Below are 20,200 nucleotides of genomic sequence, written 5' to 3' on the forward strand. Positions count from 1 at the left end.
TGTGCTGTGCCCCCCCCGTACTGTGCCCCCCCCCCCTGTACTGTGCCCCCCCCCCCCGACTCCCCCCCATACTGTGCCCTCCTCCCCCCCGTACTGTGCCCCCCCCCGTACTGTCCCCTCCTGACCCCTCCTGACTCCCCCCGTACTGTGCCCCCCCCGTACTGTGCCCCCCCCTGTACTGTGCCCTCCTCCCGACTCCCCCCCATACTGTGCCCTCCTCCCCCCCCGTACTGTGCCCTCCTCCCGACTCCCCCCCATACTGTGCCCTCCCCCCCCGTACTGTGCCCCCCCCCGACTCCCCCCCATACTGTGCCCTCCTCCCCCCCGTACTGTGCCCTCCTCCCGACTCCCCCCCATACTGTGCCCTCCTCCCCCCCGTACTGTGCCCCCCCCGTACTGTCCCCTCCTGACCCCTCCTGACTCCCCCTGTACTGTGTCCTTCCCCCCGTACTGTGCCCTCCCCCCCGTACTGTGCCCTCCTGACCCCCCCCCCGTACTGTGCCCTCCTCCCCCCCGTACTGTGCCCTCCTCCCCCCCGTACTGTCCCCTCCTGACTCCCCCCGTACTGTGCCCTCCCCCCCGTACTGTCCCCTCCTGACTCCCCCCGTACTGTGCCCTCCCCCCCGTACTGTCCCCTCCTGACCCCCCCCCGTACTGTGCCCTCCCCCCCGTACTGTCCCCTCCTGACCCCCCCCGTACTGTGCCCTCCCCCCCGTACTGTGCCCTCCTGACCCCCCGTACTGTGCCCTCCTCCCGACTCCCCCCACATACTGTGCCCTCCCCCCACCCCGTACTGTCCCCTCCTGACCCCCCCGTACTGTGCCCTCCCCCCCCCCCCCCGTACTGTCCCCTCCTGACCCCCCCGTACTGTGCCCTCCCCCCCCCCCCGTACTGTCCCCTCCTGACCCCCCCCCCCGTACTGTGCCCTCCTCCCCCCCGTACTGTCCCCTCCTGACTCCCCCCGTACTGTCCCCTCCTGACTCCCCCCGTACTGTGCCCCCCCCCGTACTGTGCCCTCCCTGACCCCCCCCCCGTACTGTGCCCTCCTGACCCCCCCGTACTGTGCCCTCCTGACCCCCCCCGGACTGTGACCTCCTCCCGACTCCCTTCCCATACTGTGCCCTCCTCCCCCCCCCCCATACTGTGCCCTCCTCCCCCCCCCCCCATACTGTGCCCTCCCCCCGTACTGTCCCCTCCTGACCCCCCCCGTACTGTGCCCCCCTGACCCCCCGTACTGTGCCCTCCTGACCCCCCTGACCCCCCGTACTGTGCCCTCCCCCCCGTACTGTCCCCTCCTGACTCCCCCCGTACTGTGCCCTCCCCCCCCGTACTGTCCCCTCCTGACCCCCCCCCCGTACTGTGCCCTCCTCCCGACTCCCCCCTGTACTGACCCCTCCTGACCCCCCCCCGTACTGTCCCCGCCTGACTCCCCCCCGTACTGTGCCCTCCCCCCCGTACAGTCCCCTCCTGACCCCCCCCCCATACTGTGCCCTCCTGACCCCCCCCCCGTACTGTGCCCTCCTCCCCCCCTGTACTGTCCCCTCCTGACCCCCCCCCCGTACTGTGCCCTCCTCCCCCCCGTACTGTGCCCCCCCCGTACTGTCCCCTCCTGACCCCTCCTGACTCCCCCCGTACTGTGCCCCCCCCCGTACTGTGCCCCCCCCTGTACTGTGCCCTCCTCCCGACTCCCCCCCATACTGTGCCCTCCTCCCCCCCCGTACTGTGCCCTCCTCCCGACTCCCCCCCATACTGTGCCCTCCCCCCCCGTACTGTGCCCCCCCCCGACTCCCCCCCATACTGTGCCCTCCTCCCCCCCGTACTGTGCCCTCCTCCCGACTCCCCCCCATACTGTGCCCTCCTCCCCCCCGTACTGTGCCCCCCCCGTACTGTCCCCTCCTGACCCCTCCTGACTCCCCCTGTACTGTGTCCTTCCCCCCGTACTGTGCCCTCCCCCCCGTACTGTGCCCTCCTGACCCCCCCCCCGTACTGTGCCCTCCTCCCCCCCGTACTGTGCCCTCCTCCCCCCCGTACTGTCCCCTCCTGACTCCCCCCGTACTGTGCCCTCCCCCCCGTACTGTCCCCTCCTGACCCCCCCCCGTACTGTGCCCTCCCCCCCGTACTGTCCCCTCCTGACCCCCCCCGTACTGTGCCCTCCCCCCCGTACTGTGCCCTCCTGACCCCCCGTACTGTGCCCTCCTCCCGACTCCCCCCACATACTGTGCCCTCCCCCCACCCCGTACTGTCCCCTCCTGACCCCCCCGTACTGTGCCCTCCCCCCCCCCCCCCCGTACTGTCCCCTCCTGACCCCCCCGTACTGTGCCCTCCCCCCCCCCCGTACTGTCCCCTCCTGACCCCCCCCCCGTACTGTGCCCTCCTCCCCCCCGTACTGTCCCCTCCTGACTCCCCCCGTACTGTCCCCTCCTGACTCCCCCCGTACTGTGCCCCCCCCCGTACTGTGCCCTCCTGACCCCCCCCCCGTACTGTGCCCTCCCCCCCGTACTGTGCCCTCCTGACCCCCCGTACTGTGCCCTCCTCCCGACTCCCCCCCATACTGTGCCCTTCTCCCCCCCCGTACTGTGCCCTCCCCCCCGTACTGTCCCCTCCTGACCCCCCCGTACTGTGCCCTCCTGACCCCCCCCGGACTGTGACCTCCTCCCGACTCCCTTCCCATACTGTGCCCTCCTCCCCCCCCCCCATACTGTGCCCTCCTCCCCCCCCCCCCATACTGTGCCCTCCCCCCGTACTGTCCCCTCCTGACCCCCCCCGTACTGTGCCCCCCTGACCCCCCGTACTGTGCCCTCCTGACCCCCCTGACCCCCCGTACTGTGCCCTCCCCCCCCGTACTGTCCCCTCCTGACTCCCCCCGTACTGTGCCCTCCCCCCCCGTACTGTCCCCTCCTGACCCCCCCCCCGTACTGTGCCCTCCTCCCGACTCCCCCCTGTACTGACCCCTCCTGACCCCCCCCCGTACTGTCCCCGCCTGACTCCCCCCCGTACTGTGCCCTCCCCCCCGTACAGTCCCCTCCTGACCCCCCCCCCATACTGTGCCCTCCTGACCCCCCCCCCCGTACTGTGCCCTCCTCCCCCCCTGTACTGTCCCCTCCTGACCCCCCCCCCGTACTGTCCCCTCCTCCCGGCTCCCCCCCGTACTGTGCCCTCCCCCCCCTCGTACTGTCCCCTCCTGACCCCCCCCCGTACTGTCCCCTCCTGACTCCCCCCCGTACTGTCCCCTCCTGACTCCCCCCCGTACTGTCCCCTCCTGACTCCCCCCGGACTGTGCCCTCCCCCCCCGTACTGTCCCCTTCTGACCCCCCCCATACTGTGCCCTCCTGACCCCCCCCCGTACTGTCCCCTGCTGACCCCCCCCATACTGTGCCCTCCTGACCCCCCCCCGTACTGTCCCCTGCTGACTCCCCCCCGTACTGTGCCCTCCCCCCCCGTACTGTCCCCTCCTGACCCCCCCCCCCATACTGTGCCCTCCTGACCCCCCCCCGTACTGTGCCCTCCTCCCCCCCTGTACTGTCCCCTCCTGACCCCCCCGTACTGTCCCCTCCCGACTCCCCCCCGTACTGTGCCCTCCCCCCCCCGTACTGTGCCATCCTGACCCCCCCTATACTGTCCCCTTCTGACCCCCCCCGTACTGTGCCATCCTGACCCCCCTATACTGTCCCCTCCTGACCCCCCCGTACTGTCCCCTCCTGACCCCCCCCCCCGTACTGTCCCCTCCTGACTCCCCCCCGTACTGTGCCCTCCCCCCCGTACTGTCCCCTCCTGACCCCCCCCCCATACTGTCCCCTCCTCCCCCCCCCCTGTACCGTGCCCTCCCGACTCCCCCCTGTACTGTGCCCTCCTGACTCCCCTGTACCGTGCCCTTCTAACTCCCCCCCCCCCCGTACCGTGCCCTCTTGCCTCCCCCCCCCCCCCGCACCGTGCCCTCCCGACTCCCCCCTGTACTGTGCCCTCCTGACTCCCCTGTACCGTGCCCTTCTAACTCCCCCCCCCCCCCCGTACCGTGCCCTCTTGACTCCCCCCCCCCGTACCGTGCCCTCTTGACTCCCCCCCCCCCCCCCCCGTACCGTGCCCCCTTGCCTTTCCCCCCCCCCCCGTACCGTGCCCTCCTGACTCCCCCCCCCCCGTACCGTGCCCTCCTAACTCCCCCCCCGTACCGTGCCCTCCTAACTCCCCCCCCGTACTGTGCCCTCCTGACCCCCCCTGAACTTTTTGGTGCGTTTTATGAAGAGTTGGTCTTGGTTCAGATCTGTGTGGGGGTGTGTTTGCGCATGCATGTGAGGGGTGGGGCAGCCTATTCATTTCAATGGGACGCCTTACCCAGAAGGAAAGCAGGGAATGAAGACCCCGCCCCTTTTTAAAAAATCATGCGTCACCATGTGGCTTGGTGCAGAAAATGCTGCGTGGTTGCTGACGTACGGCGGTGGGGCGTGCGCGGTTGCTGACGTACGGCGGTGGGGCATGCGCAGTTGCTGGGGTACATCGGTGGGGCATGCGCAGTTGCTGGGGTACGGCGGTGGGGCATGCGCAGTTGCTGGCGTACGGGGGTGGGGCATGCGCGGTTGCTGGCATACGGGGGTGGGGCATGCGCGGTTGCTGGCGTACGGGGGTGGGGAATATGCGGTTGCTGATGTATGGGGGTGCCTCTGCGCACGTTTCTCTGCATGTGGGGCATGCACGGTTGCTGACGTACGGGGTGGGGCATGCGCGGTTGCTGACGTACGGGGTGGGGCATGCGCGGTTGCTGACGTACGGGGTGGGGCATGCGCGGTTGCTGACGTACGGGGTGGGGCATGCGCGGTTGCTGACGTACAGGGGTGGGGAATGCGCGGTTGCTGACGTACGGGGGTGGGGCATGCGCGGTTGCTGTCGTACGGGGGTGGGGCATGCGTGGTTGCTGACGTACGGGGGTGGGGCATGCACGGTTGCTGGCGTACGGCGGTCGGGCATGCACGGTTGCTGATGTACGGTTGTGGAGCATGCGCGGTTGCTGACGTACGGGGGTGGGGCATGCGCGGTTGCTGACGTACGGGGGTGGGGCATGCGCGGTTGCTGCCGTACGGGGGTGGGGCATGCGCGGTTGCTGACGTACGGGGGTGGGGCATGCGCGGTTGCTGATGTACGGTTGTGGAGCATGCGCGGTTGCTGACGTACGGGGGTGGGGCATGCGCGGTTGCTGCCGTACGGGGGTGGGGCATGCGCGGTTGCTGACGTACGGGGGTGGGGCATGCGCGGTTGCTGCCGTACGGGGGTGGGGCATGCGCGGTTGCTGATGTACGGTTGTGGAGCATGCGCGGTTGCTGACGTACGGGGGTGGGGCATGCGCGGTTGCTGACGTACGGGGGTGGGGCATGTGCAGTTGCTGACGTACGGGGGTGGGGCATGCGCGGTTGCTGGTGTACGGGGGTGCCTCTGCGCACATTTCTCTGCATGTGGGGCATGTGCAGTTCATGCATGCGTTTGCAGGACGCCGTAATGCGACCCAGTCCTCAGGGACTTTTTTCGTTTCTTGAGCACAATGAATGGGCTGCCCTACATGTGACGTGTAGAAGAGCGCCCCCACTTGGTTGCCCCTGGTGACTCCCCACCCCTGCGGGAGGTCCAAGCCCCCACATATAGACCCGTCCTGATGATGAACGCTCCTCCCGCCAGTCTGCGGTCATAGAGACGCATTGTTTGGCGCTGTGAGGCGGTTTCCTGGGCGGCGCACTTTTCCCCGCGATCGATGATCAGAGGTGGGATGTTGAGCGCTTCGTTCTCCGACAATGAACAGGTCAGGCACAACGCGGCTTTGAACGGCGGCCCGGCTGCTTTGCTGTACAATTTCTCCATTCAAATTGCGGCGTTCGCGGCGACTCAGACAAAACGCTTTCTTCCAGCGCTTTCCATTTCTGACGAGCCGAGAGGCCCAGATCTGCCGCATGAAAGGAGCAATTCTTCCCTTTTAGCTTTTTTTTTCCCTCGACTTTCAGGGGCAGAAAATCTGTCAGGAAAATTGGAGGAGAAAACCGTCAGGAAATGAAAAGCGTCTCGCCATCGCGCTTCTTCCTCCGCGGTTCATCAATGTCAGGCGGCGGCACACAATGGACCTTCGCTCATTACGGACCATTCTTCTATGACGCAGGAAATCGCCAAATATGAGACCCTCACACTGCGCGCATGCTTCCCTCATGCAGGAGCCGAGCAGGGACAGGCCCAATGCACCATGGGATCTTCCTGATTTGGTACAAAGGACTGAGGATGCATTTCCACTGCTCTGGCTGTGGGGGGACATTTAACTCCCCCCCATTGTGCCTATCAGGTAACAGATGCACTCCGCACTCCTCCACCCCCTCATCAACCAATCAGCAGTCACGTTCCTCACTCTACCATCAATTCTCCCACTTCAGATACAAACCTCAGCATATGGAGAGAGATGGCAGCCCAAACCTGTACAGCAGCTGGGACTTGTGGTTCCCCCAACACCTGACACGCTGCGGTGCTGCTGGGACTTGTGGTTCCCCCAACACCTGACACGCTGCGGTGCTGCTGGGGCTTGTGGTTCAGCAACACCTGACACGCTGCGGTGCTGCTGGGGCTTGTGGTTCAGCAACACCTGACACGCTGCGGTGCTGCTGGGACTTGTGGTTCCCCAACACCTGACACGTTGCGGTGCTGCTGGGACTTGTGGTTCCCCCAACACCTGACACGCTGCGGTGCTGCTGGGACTTGTGGTTCCCCCAACACCTGACACGCTGCGGTGCTGCTGGGGCTTGTGTTTCCCCCAACACCTGACACGTTGCGGTGCTGCTGGGGCTTGTGGTTCCCCAACACCTGACACGCTGCGGCGCTGCTGGGGCTTGTGGTTCACCAACACCTGACAAGTTGCGGTGCTGCTGGGGCTTGTGGTTCCTCCAACTTCTGACACGCTGCGGTGTTGCTGGGGCTTGTGGTTCCCCCAACATCTGACACGCTGCGGTGTTGCTGGGGCTTGTGGTTCCTCCAACATCTGACACGCTGCGGTGTTGCTGGGGCTTGTGGTTCCTCCAACATCTGACACGCTGCGGTGTTGCTGGGGCTTGTGGTTCCTCCAACATCTGACACGCTGCGGTGTTCCTGGGGCTTGTGGTTCCTCCAACATCTGACACGCTGCGGTGCTGCTGGGGCTTGTGGTTCCTCCAACATCTGACACGCTGCGGTGTTGCTGGGGCTTGTGGTTCCCCCAACATCTGACACGCTGCGGTGTTCCTGGGGCTTGTGGTTCCTCCAACATCTGACACGCTGCGGTGTTGCTGGGGCTTGTGGTTCCTCCAACATCTGACACGCTGCGGTGTTGCTGGGGCTTGTGTTTCCCCAACAGTTGATGATCTGCGGTGTTGCTGGGATTTCCAACACCATGCTGCAGTTCAGGAACTAAAAGTCCCAGCAACACTACAGATTGTCAACTGTCGGGGAACATCAAGTCCCGGCAATGCTGCAGCTCATCAAGTGATGAGGAACTAAAAGTCCCAGCAACACTGCAAATAATCCACTGCTGGGGAACCACAAGCCCCAGCAACACCGCAGCGTGTCAGGTGTTGGGGAACCACAAGCCCCAGCAACACCGCAGCGTGTCAGGTGTTGGGGAACCACAAGCCCCAGCAGCACCGCAGAGTGCCAGATGTTGGGGAACCACAAGCCCCAGCAACAACGCAGCATGTCAGGTGTTAGGAAACCACAAGCCCCAGCAGCACCGCAGCATGTCAGGTGTTGGGGAACCACAAGTCCCAGCAGCACCGCAGCATGTCAGGTGTTGGGGAACCACAAGCCCCAGCAACAACGCAGCATGTCAGGTGTTGGGGAACCACAAGCCCCAGCAGCACCGCAGAATGTCAGGTGTTAGGAAACCACAAGCCCCAGCAGCACCGCAGCATGTCAGGTGTTGGGGAACCACAAGCCCCAGCAACACCGCAGCGTGTCAGGTGTTGGGGAACCACAAGCCCCAGCAGCACCGCAGCATGTCAGGTGTTGGGGAACCACAAGCCCCAGCAGCACCGCAGCATGTCAGGTGTTGGGGAACCACAAGCCCCAGCAACAACGCAGCGTGTCAGGTGTTGGGGAACCACAAGCCCCAGCAGCACCGCAGCATGTCAGGTGTTGTAGTCCCCCAACAGTTGGGGGTCTGCAAGCTTCAACACTGCATCTCTTCAACACATGAGGATCAGGGGTGCTGCTGGCACTTGTAGTCCCTTCAGTGACCCCCTTGTAGGGATCTGCCTGTGCAGACAAAGTTGAGGTGTGGGTTGTCGGCTCGCCCCGTTCTCACCCCGGTGGCTCCATCTATCTGATGGAAGAAGGCGATGACATGAATGGCGCGCTGCGCCGCCATTCGCCGGAATAAAGGAGCCCTTTAATTCAGAGTCTGCATATTAGCGCTTTGAACAGGCCATTAGCGAGCGGCGCTTTCATATGCTGCGGAGAAGAGACGCCGAGCGTCACAGAGGACAAATTGGGGACATGGAAGGGTTCCGGGGCACAAAGAATCTCCTTTAATGGGGCATGAAAGGCCCGCGCCTCGTCTGCAGCTCATTTACATGAAATATGCGGCTAACAGAAGTGCGTCTCCCCCCTCGTTTATTCACTAACGATCTCACACTGGCTTCTGTTTGACAACCAGGGGCCGGGGAATGAGGGGCTTCTGAAGGGCCCTTTAATAAACCTCAAGGGGAAATCCGATGACAACCTGTATATCAATACGATGGTCCATCAGCTCTAGGAAGGCGACTGGCAGCTCCGACGCTTGGACCAAGTTGGCCAAACATCCGCTTTACGGCTGCTGAAAACTATTTTCCTGCGTTTACAATGTTAATGGGAAGCTGCAGCAACAAAGTGATAGAAAATGCTGGTTTAGGGTGGAGCAAACGGACAGCAGAAACTTTACCAAATTTGATGTAAAATATCTACATCTGGTATAGACACCATGGAGGCAAGTAGAGACATTGGGTAGAGTGGGGGCATTAGTGGTCCCTAGGGGCCAATGTGGCTGGATGGCATCAACCACAGTCCACTACACAGCCTGAGGCCCCTGGACAAGTCATGTGCGGTACGGCTGGTTCCATACAATAGTGAGGTCAGTTGCACCATACCGAGAATGGTGGTGGACCTCTGACCACAGCTCAGCCACACCAAACCGCCACCCAGAACTGAACAAGTCAGGTTATCGGCAGCCCATGCCATGAAATCTGGCATCCCCCCACGCCGTCCTGAGGTTTACTGCCCTGAGAGGTAGATCTTGAACCACTTCCAAAGAAATACCGGGGGTGCCTGGAGACCATGACCAGGGACAGGTTGATGCTGAGATGGTCTTCCCATTACACTACCAGTCACCACACACTCAACCATGATGGGGAGAATACCGAAACTTCACCCAAGTTCAAGAATGTTCCCCCCAGAACTGATATTGAGGTTAGTTACCCCACCTGTGGGTGAGATCTAAGATACTATTTGTGGTCAGGTCAAGAAAAACCAAGAGGCACATTAGACAAAAGGGTCACACGGTGGAGTCGGTGGTGTGGCTCTTGCGCCAGTGAGCGGCACCCCCCCTCGCCCTACTCCTAATGATCTGCGATGAGTGCGGAGCACAGTTTATTATCGACATAAAGAGACGGCATTATTAGAGCCGGGCCGGCGGATTCGGAGGCCTCATTCAGCGGCACGGCGGGGGGTTTCCCGGCACTTTGATCTCAATCAATGCTAAATGTCTTTGTGCCGAGCCGGAACGGCTGAAATTACCTCCCGGCGCAGCGGCGGCTCCATCAATTATTCAGGGCGGATCTCTCAGAAATTAGAGTCTTCTCCGCTGCTTGCCTCATCCGCCACCGCAAAGCCTGCTAATCGTCTCCATTCACAAGTGACCTTTCCTGGATTATTGGGGGGGGAGAGGACACGGCCTGGGCCCAGATACTGCTAAAGATGGAGAACAGGGCCTGGACCAAGATCCCACCAAACTTGAAGGAGATGGCCTGAATCCTGATCCTACCAACCATGGGGGACACAGCCCGGACCAAGATCCCACCAAACTTGGAGATGGCCTGAATCCTGATCCTGCCAACCATGGGGGACACAGCCTGGACCAAGATCCCACCAAACCTGAAGAAAGTAGCCTGAATTCTGATCCTGCCAACCATGGAGGACAGAGCCTGGCCCAAGATCCCACCAAACATGAAGGAGGTGGCCTGAATCCTGATCCTTACAAACATGGGGGACACAGCCTGGACCAAGATCCCACCAGACGTGAAGGAGGTGGCCTGAGCCCTGATCCTGCCAACCATGGAAGACACAGCCTGGACCAGTAGCCCACCAAACATGAAGGAAATGGCCTGAACCCTGATCCTGCCAACCATGGAGGACACAGCCTGGATAAAGATCCCACCAAACATGAAGGAGATGACCAAGACCTTGATCCCACCAAATATGAAAGACAGAGCCTGGCCCAAGATCCCATCAAACATGAAAAAGGTGGCCTGAACTCTCATTTTGCCAACCATGGAGGATGCAATCTGGACCAAGATCCCACCAAGCTTGAAAGAAGTGGCCTGGACCCTGATCCTGCCAACCATAGAAGAGATAGCCTGGACTCAGATCCCACCAAACATAGAGGACACAGCCTGGACCAAGATACTGGCATACATGAAGGAGGTGACCAGGATCTGTATCCTACTAAAGATGGAGGACAGTGCCTGGACCTAGATCCTGCCAAACATGAAGGAATCAGCCTGGTCCTACATCCCACTTACCATGAAAGACATGGTCTGGACCTGGATCCTGCTAAAGATGGAAGTCACAACCTAAAACTTGTGGGGGGGGGGCCACAAGTAAAGGGGTTTTTATGGCGTATAAAGTGTTAAAACCAATAGGGCAAGGCCTTTGGACAACACAGCTTGAACGTCCAAATAAAGTCCAATGGAAAACAATCCTATGGTCTGCTTCAAACATGTGGCTGCTCTCCAAGAGTTAGAAGTGAACTCTAGAAACAGAAAGAAAGCTCCATCTAAGTGCAGCAAACCTACAACTTTTATAAATATTATATAATAATATTTAAAAATAATATATTAATAATAAAAATGGTTGGTTTGCTGCACTTAGATGGCTCTTCCTTTTTTCTGCTTGCCAAACATGGAGGACACACCTGGACCTGGATCCTGCTGAACATGGAGGACACACCTGGACCTGGATCCCGCTGAACATGAAGGACACACCTGGACCTGGATCCCGCTGAACATGAAGGACACACCTGGACCTGGATCCCGCTGAACATGGAGGACACACCTGCACCTGGATCCCGCTGAACATGGAGGACACACCTGCACCTGGATCCCGCTGAACATGGAGGACACACCTGCACCTGGATCACACTGAACATGGAGGACACACCTGGACCTGGATCCTGCTGAACATGGAGGACACACCTGGACCTGGATCCCGCTGAACATGGAGGACACTCCTGCACCTGGATCCCGCTGAACATGGAGGACACACCTGGACCTGGATCCCGCTGAACATGGAGGACACAAGTGGACCTGAATCCCGCTGAACATGGAGGACACACCTGGACCTGGACCCTGCTGAACATGGAGGACACACCTGGACCTGGATCCTGCTGAACATGGAGGATACACCTGGACCCTGCTGAACATGGAGGATACACCTGGACCCTGCTGAACATGGAGGACACACCTGTTCCTGGATCCTGCTGAACATGGAGGACACACCTGGACCTGGATCCTGCTGAACATGGAGGACACACCTGGACCTGGATCCTGCTGAACATGGAGGACACACCTGGACCTGAATCCTGCTGAACATGGAGGACACACCTGGACCTGGACCCTGCTGAACATGGAGGACACACCTGGACCTGGATCCTGCTGAACATGGAGGACACAAGTGGACCTGGATCCTGCTGAACATGGAGGACACAAGTGGACCTGGATCCTGCTGAACATGGAGGACACAAGTGGACCTGGATCCCGCTGAACATGGAGGACACACCTGGACCTGGACCCTGCTGAACATGGAGGATACACCTGGACCCTGCTGAACATGGAGGACACACCTGTTCCTGGATCCTGCTGAACATGGAGCATGCAGCCTGGACTCAAATTCCGCTAACATGGAGGATGCAGATTGGACACAGATTCACAGCTAAAGAACACTTCTCACTAGAAGATCCATCTCACACCCCACGTGGTCTACTGAAGGTGAGAGGATCAGGTCTGGGGCCACAGCCACTTACCTCTTAACACTACATGTTTATTTCTGGGTGGAGCGTGAACAACGCAATACATAAGCTGCTCCTCCCATTCTCATTGGCTCCGCCCATTAAAACACCCATATTATACAATATAATAGAATGCTGGATGGGAAGAGGCCAAACGACACCAGGAAATGGGCGTGTCTTTAAAGGAACGCTCTACCTTTACATAAGAAGCTCTGTCACCGAGGAAGAACTTTGTATTCCGGTTTTCAGCCACAATTTCTCATCCATCCTCCAGGAAGCCTCGTCCCCCTGCTCCTGCCATTGGCTCACTGCCTTTCCCATGAGCCACTCTGAGCCGTGAGTGAGGGATCCCCGGCAATGTTCTCAGATCTACTACACCGAGGGGGTCCCCCTGGTCTGATGTCTGCACAGATGCTGCAATGTCTGATGGGAAGCCATGTTTCCTATTACAAGACTGGGGCTGGTCCCATGATGATGGTAAAGGTGGAGCCCCCTGCTGAGTACTTATCACATTACATTGTGTACATTGGAAGGGCTCATTACCTACAGGGCAGGAGCAGGTAAGATGATGTCATCAGTCTGCTGCAGGCAAGAAGAAGCATTTCCTCAGTCTCCCATCCCCCCGATCAGACTGTACATTATAACTATGCAGCACAGTCCTCCTATCAGAGCGGCATGTGTGTGACACCGAGGGAAGATGGCAGTGTGTGTGACACCAAGGGAAGATGGCAGTGTGTGACAGCGGGGGGAGATGGCGGCCTGCGTGTGACAGCGGGGGGAGATGACGTGTCTGTGACACCGAGGGAAGATGGCAGTGTGTGACACCGGGGGAAGGTGGTGGTGTGTGTGTGACACCGGGGGGAGATGGTGGCCTGCGTGTGACAGCGGGGGGAGATGGCGTGTCTGTGACACCGAGGGAAGATGGGGTGCGTGTGACACCGAGGGAAGATGGCGGTGCGTGTGACACCGAGGGAAGATGGCGGCCTGCGTGTGACACCGAGGGAAGATGGCGGCCTGCGTGTGACACCGAGGGAAGATGGCGGCCTGCGTGTGACACCGAGGGAAGATGGCGGCCTGCGTGTGACACCGGGGGGGAGATGGCGGCCTGCGTGTGACACCGAGGGAAGATGGCGGCCTGCGTGTGACACCGAGGGAAGATGGCGGCCTGCGTGTGACACCGAGGGAAGATGGCGGCCTGCGTAAGACACCGAGGGAAGATGGCGGCCTGCGTAAGACACCGAGGGAAGATGGCGGCCTGCGTGCGACACCGGGGGGAGATGGCGGCCTGCGTGCGACACCGGGGGGAGATGGCGGCCTGCGTGCGACACCGGGGGGAGATGGCGGCCTGCGTGCGACACCGGGGGGAGATGGCGGCCTGCGTGCGACACCGGGGGGAGATGGCGGCCTGCGTGCGACACCGGGGGGAGATGGCGGCCTGCGTGCGACACCGGGGGGAGATGGCGGCCTGCGTGCGACACCGGGGGGAGATGGCGGCCTGCGTGCGACACCGGGGGGAGATGGCGGCCTGCGTGCGACACCGGGAGGGAGATGGCGGCCTGCGTGCGACACCGGGGGGAGATGGCGGCCTGCGTGCGACACCGGGGGGAGATGGCGGCCTGCGTGCGACACCGGGGGGAGATGGCGGCCTGCGTGCGACACCGGGGGGAGATGGCGGCCTGCGTGCGACACCGGGGGGAGATGGCAGCCTGCGTGCGACACCGGGGGGAGATGGCGGCCTGCGTGTGACACCGGGGGGAGATGGCGGCCTGCGTGTGACACCGGGGGGAGATGGCAGTGTGTGTGAGATTGTTAAACACATTGAAATGAGATTCTCCCTCGCAGCCAGGACTCATTTATTCCATTACACGTAACACTAATGCGATAAAACGCTGCAGCGATGATAAAAGGCAGAACGTGTCTCCGCCGCACTCAGATGTTTCACAGCTATAACAAGCAGGGATTGCGGCGGTGACAAGTGACAGCGGCCTCCAGGGGGTGAGCGCCCAACACCAAGCACCTCTTAAAGGGGAACTCCGGGAGGAAACCAGAACCACGTCAGTCATCGCACACAGCCGCCAGACTCCATTCTATGAGGCTGCAAATGTTCCCACATCCTGACACCTGCCTGAACTATGTCAGCCTCACCTTACCCAGAACCCCTCGCTGCACCCGGCATAGCCTCACCTAACCCAGAACCCCTCACCTTACCCAGAACCCCTCGCTGCACCCGGCATAGCCTCACCTAACCCAGAACCCCTCACCTTACCCAGAACCCCTCGCTGCACCCGGCATAGCCTCACCTAACCCAGAACCCCTCACCTTACCCAGAACCCCTCGCTGCACCCGGCACAGCCTCACCTAACCCAGAACCCCTCACCTTACCCAGAACCCCTCGCTGCACCCGGCATAGCCTCACCTTACCCAGAACCCCTCGCTGCGCCCGGCATAGCCTCACCTTACCCAGAACCCCTCGCTGCGCCAGGCACAGCCTCACCTTACCCAGAACCCCTCGCTGCGCCAGGCACAGCCTCACCTTACCCAGAACCCCTCGCTGCACTCGGCACAGCCTCACCTTACCCAGAACCCCTCGCTGCGCCAGGCACAGCCTCACCTTACCCAGAACCCCTCGCTGCGCCAGGCACAGCCTCACCTTACCCAGAACCCCTCACTGCGCCCGGCACAGCCTCACCTTACCCAGAACCCCTCACCTTACCCAGAACCCCTCACCTTACCCAGACCCCTCGCTGCACCCGGCACAGCCTCACCTTACCCAGAACCCCTCACCTTACCCAGAACCCCTTGCTGCACCCGGCATAGCCTCACCTTACCCAGAACCCCTTGCTGCACCCGGCATAGCCTCACCTTACCCAGAACCCCTCGCTGCACCCGGCACAGCCTCACCTTACCCAGAACCCCTCACCTTACCCAGAACCCCTCACCTTACCCAGAACCCCTTGCTGCACCCGGCATAGCCTCACCTTACCCAGAACCCCTCACCTTACCCAGAACCCCTTGCTGCACCCGGCATAGCCTCAACATCCCCGTTCCAATATTTATTGGTAACGCCCCTCATTGCAGAGGATGACCCCCCATCCCCCCAGGTTGTTGGTCGTTGGACGATGATTTTTTCCACCTATGAACATTGCTGGTTGCACCAGATCGCCCAATCTCCATCAGATCTGACCCAATATTGGTCCGTCTATAGGAGGTGTAATCTCGACCTCCTGCAGGAATCTTCCTATTGGCCAGTCCATCCAATGTTAACCCCAGCTATGCCATACACCATGACAGTGGCCCAATCACAGTCCGCTTACCATTGGCCAACTGGGCCGGTCAGGAGCCCTCCAAGGTTGCCCACCAGTCAATGGGCACTTAGAGTAAGAAGGATGGCGCCTGGCTCTACTGGCGGGCGAGGTCTCTCCATCGCCGCAGGTGTGGCGCGTTTTACTGTATGAAAGTGCGCACGCCGCCACTTATCAGAGGTGAGCGGATCTTGAAGGAACGTTCGGCGTTCTCTTAGTAGATGAAAACGCTTTCTCTGCCGCCACCCGGCTCTCAAAGGCAGGTGCGGCGGCGTCCCGCGCGTTTGAGGTTAGAGGTCCTCGCCGCTACGATTACACAGAACTCTTTGTTCGTCTTCCAGAACAGCGGGGAACATTTCCTCCGGTTCCTTAACTGCCCGGCAGGAGAGTTCACTTTCTCCATCGTTAACCTCGCCCGTCCCCGTGCATTATATCAAGGCATTGTGTTCCTGACGCTGCCGCGGCGGGCTGGTGCGTACAGGTGGATGCAGGCGGATTAAATGGGCCCCGACGCAGCACGATCCACTGAAGCCAGAACAACTCAAAACCTTTTTATCTCGTCTCCTGAATAGAGGAGATCGTCAAATGTCAAGGCTGGAGCGCGGTGCGAGGAGGGCGGACTGTCTGACGCTCCCCCGCCGCTCGCTAGGTAGATAGCCGAGCCTTGATGCTGCCGGAGGGTGGATCCGGTAAACAAAATAACAAATGCACCCCATTGATCGCAGACAAAGAGGGATTGAAGACAGATCTGTCTGCCGCTCTGCCTTTGTTCATTCCCCTTCAAAGAGGAGCGCCGCATGGAAGCCAGAGAGACGCTGGACTGGGGGGTTCTGGGTAAAAACTTTCCAAACCCGCTAAATGAACAGAAAGAGCAGAGAGAAAGAAGAGCTCCGCAGAGGTCAGGGTGTGATAGTCTGCAGAGTGTATCCACATGGGTCTGTCCGCAAGGGGATGGAGCAATGGTCTGCAGATCTGTATAGAGGTCAGGGATGGAATAATCTGCAATATACCTGCTATAAAAGATGACCAGAGACTGCGGACACAGTACAGGAGATGACCAGAGACTGCGGACATAGTACAGGAGATGACCAGAGACTGCGGACACAGTACAGGAGATGACCAGAGACTGCGGACATAGTACAGGAGATGACCAGAGACTGCAGACACAGTACAGGAGATGACCAGAGACTGCAGACATAGTACAGGAGATGACCAGAGACTGCAGACATAGTACAGGAGATGACCAGAGACTGCGGACATAGTACAGGAGATGACCAGAGACTGCAGACATAGTACAGGAGATGACCAGAGACTGCAGACACAGTACAGGGGATGACCAGAGACTGCAGACACAGTACAGGAGATGATCAGAGACTGCAGACATAGTACAGGAGATGACCAGAGACTGCAGACATAGTACAGGAGATGACCAGAGACTGCAGACACAGTACAGGGGATGACCAGAGACTGCAGACACAGTACAGGAGATGATCAGAGACTGCGGACAGTACAGGGATGACCAGAGACTGCGGACACAGTACAGGAGATGACCAGAGACTGCGGACATAGTACAGGAGCTGACCAGAGACTGCGGACACGGTACAGGAGATGACCAGAGACTGCAGACACAGTACAGGAGCTGACCAGAGACTGCAGACACAGTACAGGAGATGACCAGAGACTGCGGACAGTACAGGGATGACCAGAGACTGCGGACAGTACAGGGATGACCAGAGACTGCGGACAGTACAGGAGATGACCAGAGACTGCAGACACAGTACAGGGGATGACCAGAGACTGCGGACACAGTACAGGAGATGACCAGAGACTGCGGACACAGTACAGGAGATGACCAGAGACTGCGGACACAGTACAGGAGATGACCGGAGACTGCGGACACAGTACAGGAGATGACCAGAGACTGCAGACATAGTACAGGAGACGACCAGAGACTGCAGACATAGTACAGGAGACGACCAGAGACTGCGGACATAGTACAGGAGATGACCAGAGACTGCGGACACGGTACAGGGGATGACCAGAGACTGCGGACACAGTACAGGAGACGGTCAGAGTCTTTGTAGACTGCAGTGAATACACAATGCCTGTACACACTATGACATCACAGAGCTCTGTTTATAATGTGTGACCTTTACTAATGATACAGTCAGTAATGTTTTCTTGGTCTCTCCTGATTTGGGGGACATTTTTCAGTGCAGAGTTTGGTCCTCTGTCTTCTGATCACCGCTCCGCACATCATGTGACATCACCTATATCAACCAATCAGCACTCGCCTCACACGGATGTGGCTGCCCCAGGCTGGTGGCAGTTGGTTACTCTGACCTCGGAGTGAATGTACTCTGCACTGCTCCACCCTCTGGGTGCTCACCGCTATCAACTGCCACTGAGCAGCAGCTGGAAGAACAGAGAAGAGTGGTGACTCCTGGCCCAGATACTATCATCAACTGCCACGAATGACCAGAGCAGACCAGAGGTAACCTATAAAGTCCAATGTTCCCACCACCATATAACACCTGATATGGGACTCACCGATCCTGCCAGAACTCCAGAGGCCTTCTCACTTCCTGTAATCACAGACAACGTTATGACAGCTATTGTGTGAACTACAGAACACCCCCATAAGGAGAGGAAGGCAGATGAGGTGATCCTTGGAATCCAAATTAGGAGAGCCACCTAGGGTGACAACCCCACACCCCCACAGATACAGTACAGTGAGCGTTGTCACCCTAGGACAGGAAGTGTGTTACTGGTAAGACCGCCAGGTGAAAATAAAGAAGGTAAAAGAAAGAAATGAAAATGAAATGATTAAATGTGAAAAGCCGTCTGCGATATTTCTGGTTAGAGATGAGAAGTGCAATCATTGCAGACCCCGATAAAGAGGAGATGTCCTTGTATGAGGGAGAGGAGCAACTTGTCCAGTGGGCTCCCCTCTTCTCCTTCACCTGTCCCTTCCTCCTCCTGAACATGGTCTTCACCTCCCCTCCTCCTGGCCTAGGCCTCTCTGCGTCCCCTTCTCCCCTCCACTAGGGGTTCCTACCTCCTCCCCTCCAACTGCACCTTCTGCCATTCTAGGATCCCTTTCTCCCCTCTACTAGGACCTAGCCTACCTACTTCCCATCTTCCCTTCCCCCAAGTCTTCTGCACCTCAGATCCCATGCACTGGGCCCTGCCTCCCCAGGTCTACACCTCTGCAGATCGCCTCTATCCTTCCCAGGGTTCCCTACTTCTTGGGTTCCTTCCATAAGGCCCCTGCCATCCTGGGATCCCCTATCCCTTTGCTTGATTCCTTCCTCCTGTTCATTAGTCCTCTCTTCCCTCCACTAGACCCTTCTCTCCCTTCCCTGACTACTGAGGTCCTCTTCCTTCCACTCGGTCCCTGCTTCTCGTCTCTATTCCCTAGGTCACCTTCTCTTGTCCATGTGTCCACATCAATAGACCATCTGCCAGGTCCCTCTCCTTTCCTTGGGTCCCTATTCTTTGGTCTCCCCCTCCTGTCCATGTGCCCATCCACTAGACCTTCTCCCAGGGCCCATCTCCTTCCTTCCATGGGTCCCATATTCCTCAGGCCCATTCCTCCTTTCCATGTGTCACCTCCACTCAACCAATCCCTGTCCCCTCTTCCTTCCTTGGGTCCTGTACTCAACAGGTCTTCTCCTCCAGTTGACCATCTCCCAGGTCCCCTCTTCTTTCCTGGGTCCCATCTTCCTGTCCATGTGCCCCCTTCTACTAGACCATCTCCCTGGGCCCCTCTTTCTTCCCTCAGTCACTACTCTTCAGGTCCCCTCTTCCTCCTATTCATGTTGTCAACTCCACTCAACCGTATCCCCTGTCCCTTCTTCCCTGGGTCCCCTCCTCCTGTCCATGTGTCCCCTCCATTACATCATCTCCCAGGGACCCTTTTCCTAACCTGGGTCGCTAATCCTTAGGCCCTCTCCCCCTGTCCTTTCCACGTGTCTCCTCCACTCAAGCAATCACTGTCCCCTCTCCCTTCCCTGGGTCCTCTACTCAACAGGTCTTCTATTCCAGTCCACCATCTCCCAGATCCCCTCTTCTTGCTTCCTTGTATCCCCTCTTCAAATCTCCTTTCCCTGGGTCCCCTACTCTGCAGGCCCCCTACTCTTGTCCATGTGTCCCCTCCACTTGACCATCATCCAGATCCCCACTCCTTCCTTGTGTCCCCTCCTCAGGTCCCTGTGTCCCCTCCACTCGACCATCTCCCAGGTTCCTACTCCTTCTTTCCTTGTGTCCTCTCCTCAGGTTCCTGTGCTCCTCCACTCGACCATCTCCCAGGTCCCCACTCCTTCCTTCCTTGTGTCCCCTCCTCAGGTTCCTGTGCCCCTCCACTCGACCATCTCCCAGGTCCCCACTCCTTCCTTGTGTCCCCTCCTCAGGTCCCTGTGTCCCCTCCACTCCACCATCTCCCAGGTCCCCACTCCTTCCTTGTGTCCCCTCCTCAGGTCCCTGTGTCTCCTCCACTCGACCATCTCCCAGGTCCCCACTCCTTCCTTCCTTGTGTCCCCTCCTCAGGTCCCTGTGTCCCCTCCACTCGACCATCTCCCAGGTTCTCACTCCTTCCTTCCTTGTGTCCCCTCCTCAGGTCCCTGTGTCCCCTCCACTCGACCATCTCCCG

The 20,200-nt window shown here is 59.6% G+C and overlaps 1 protein-coding gene across 1 annotated transcript; it reads right to left on the bottom strand.

Moving 5' to 3' along the window:
• Positions 1–11,723: 11,723 nt before the first annotated feature.
• On the bottom strand, positions 11,724–13,549 carry LOC149428561 (uncharacterized; the record flags this gene model as incomplete). Its single annotated transcript, XM_089667265.1, has 2 exons — positions 11,724–13,321; positions 13,353–13,549. Coding segments are annotated over 2 exons (606 nt in total), but the record flags the coding sequence as incomplete, so codon positions are not given.
• Between the last annotated feature and the right edge of the window lie 6,651 nt (positions 13,550–20,200).

Source organism: Staurois parvus, unplaced genomic scaffold (assembly GCF_062004578.1).
Source record: "Staurois parvus isolate SC_StPar_1 unplaced genomic scaffold, SC_StPar_1.0 ptg003134l, whole genome shotgun sequence".
NCBI classification, from domain to species: Eukaryota; Metazoa; Chordata; class Amphibia; order Anura; family Ranidae; genus Staurois; species Staurois parvus.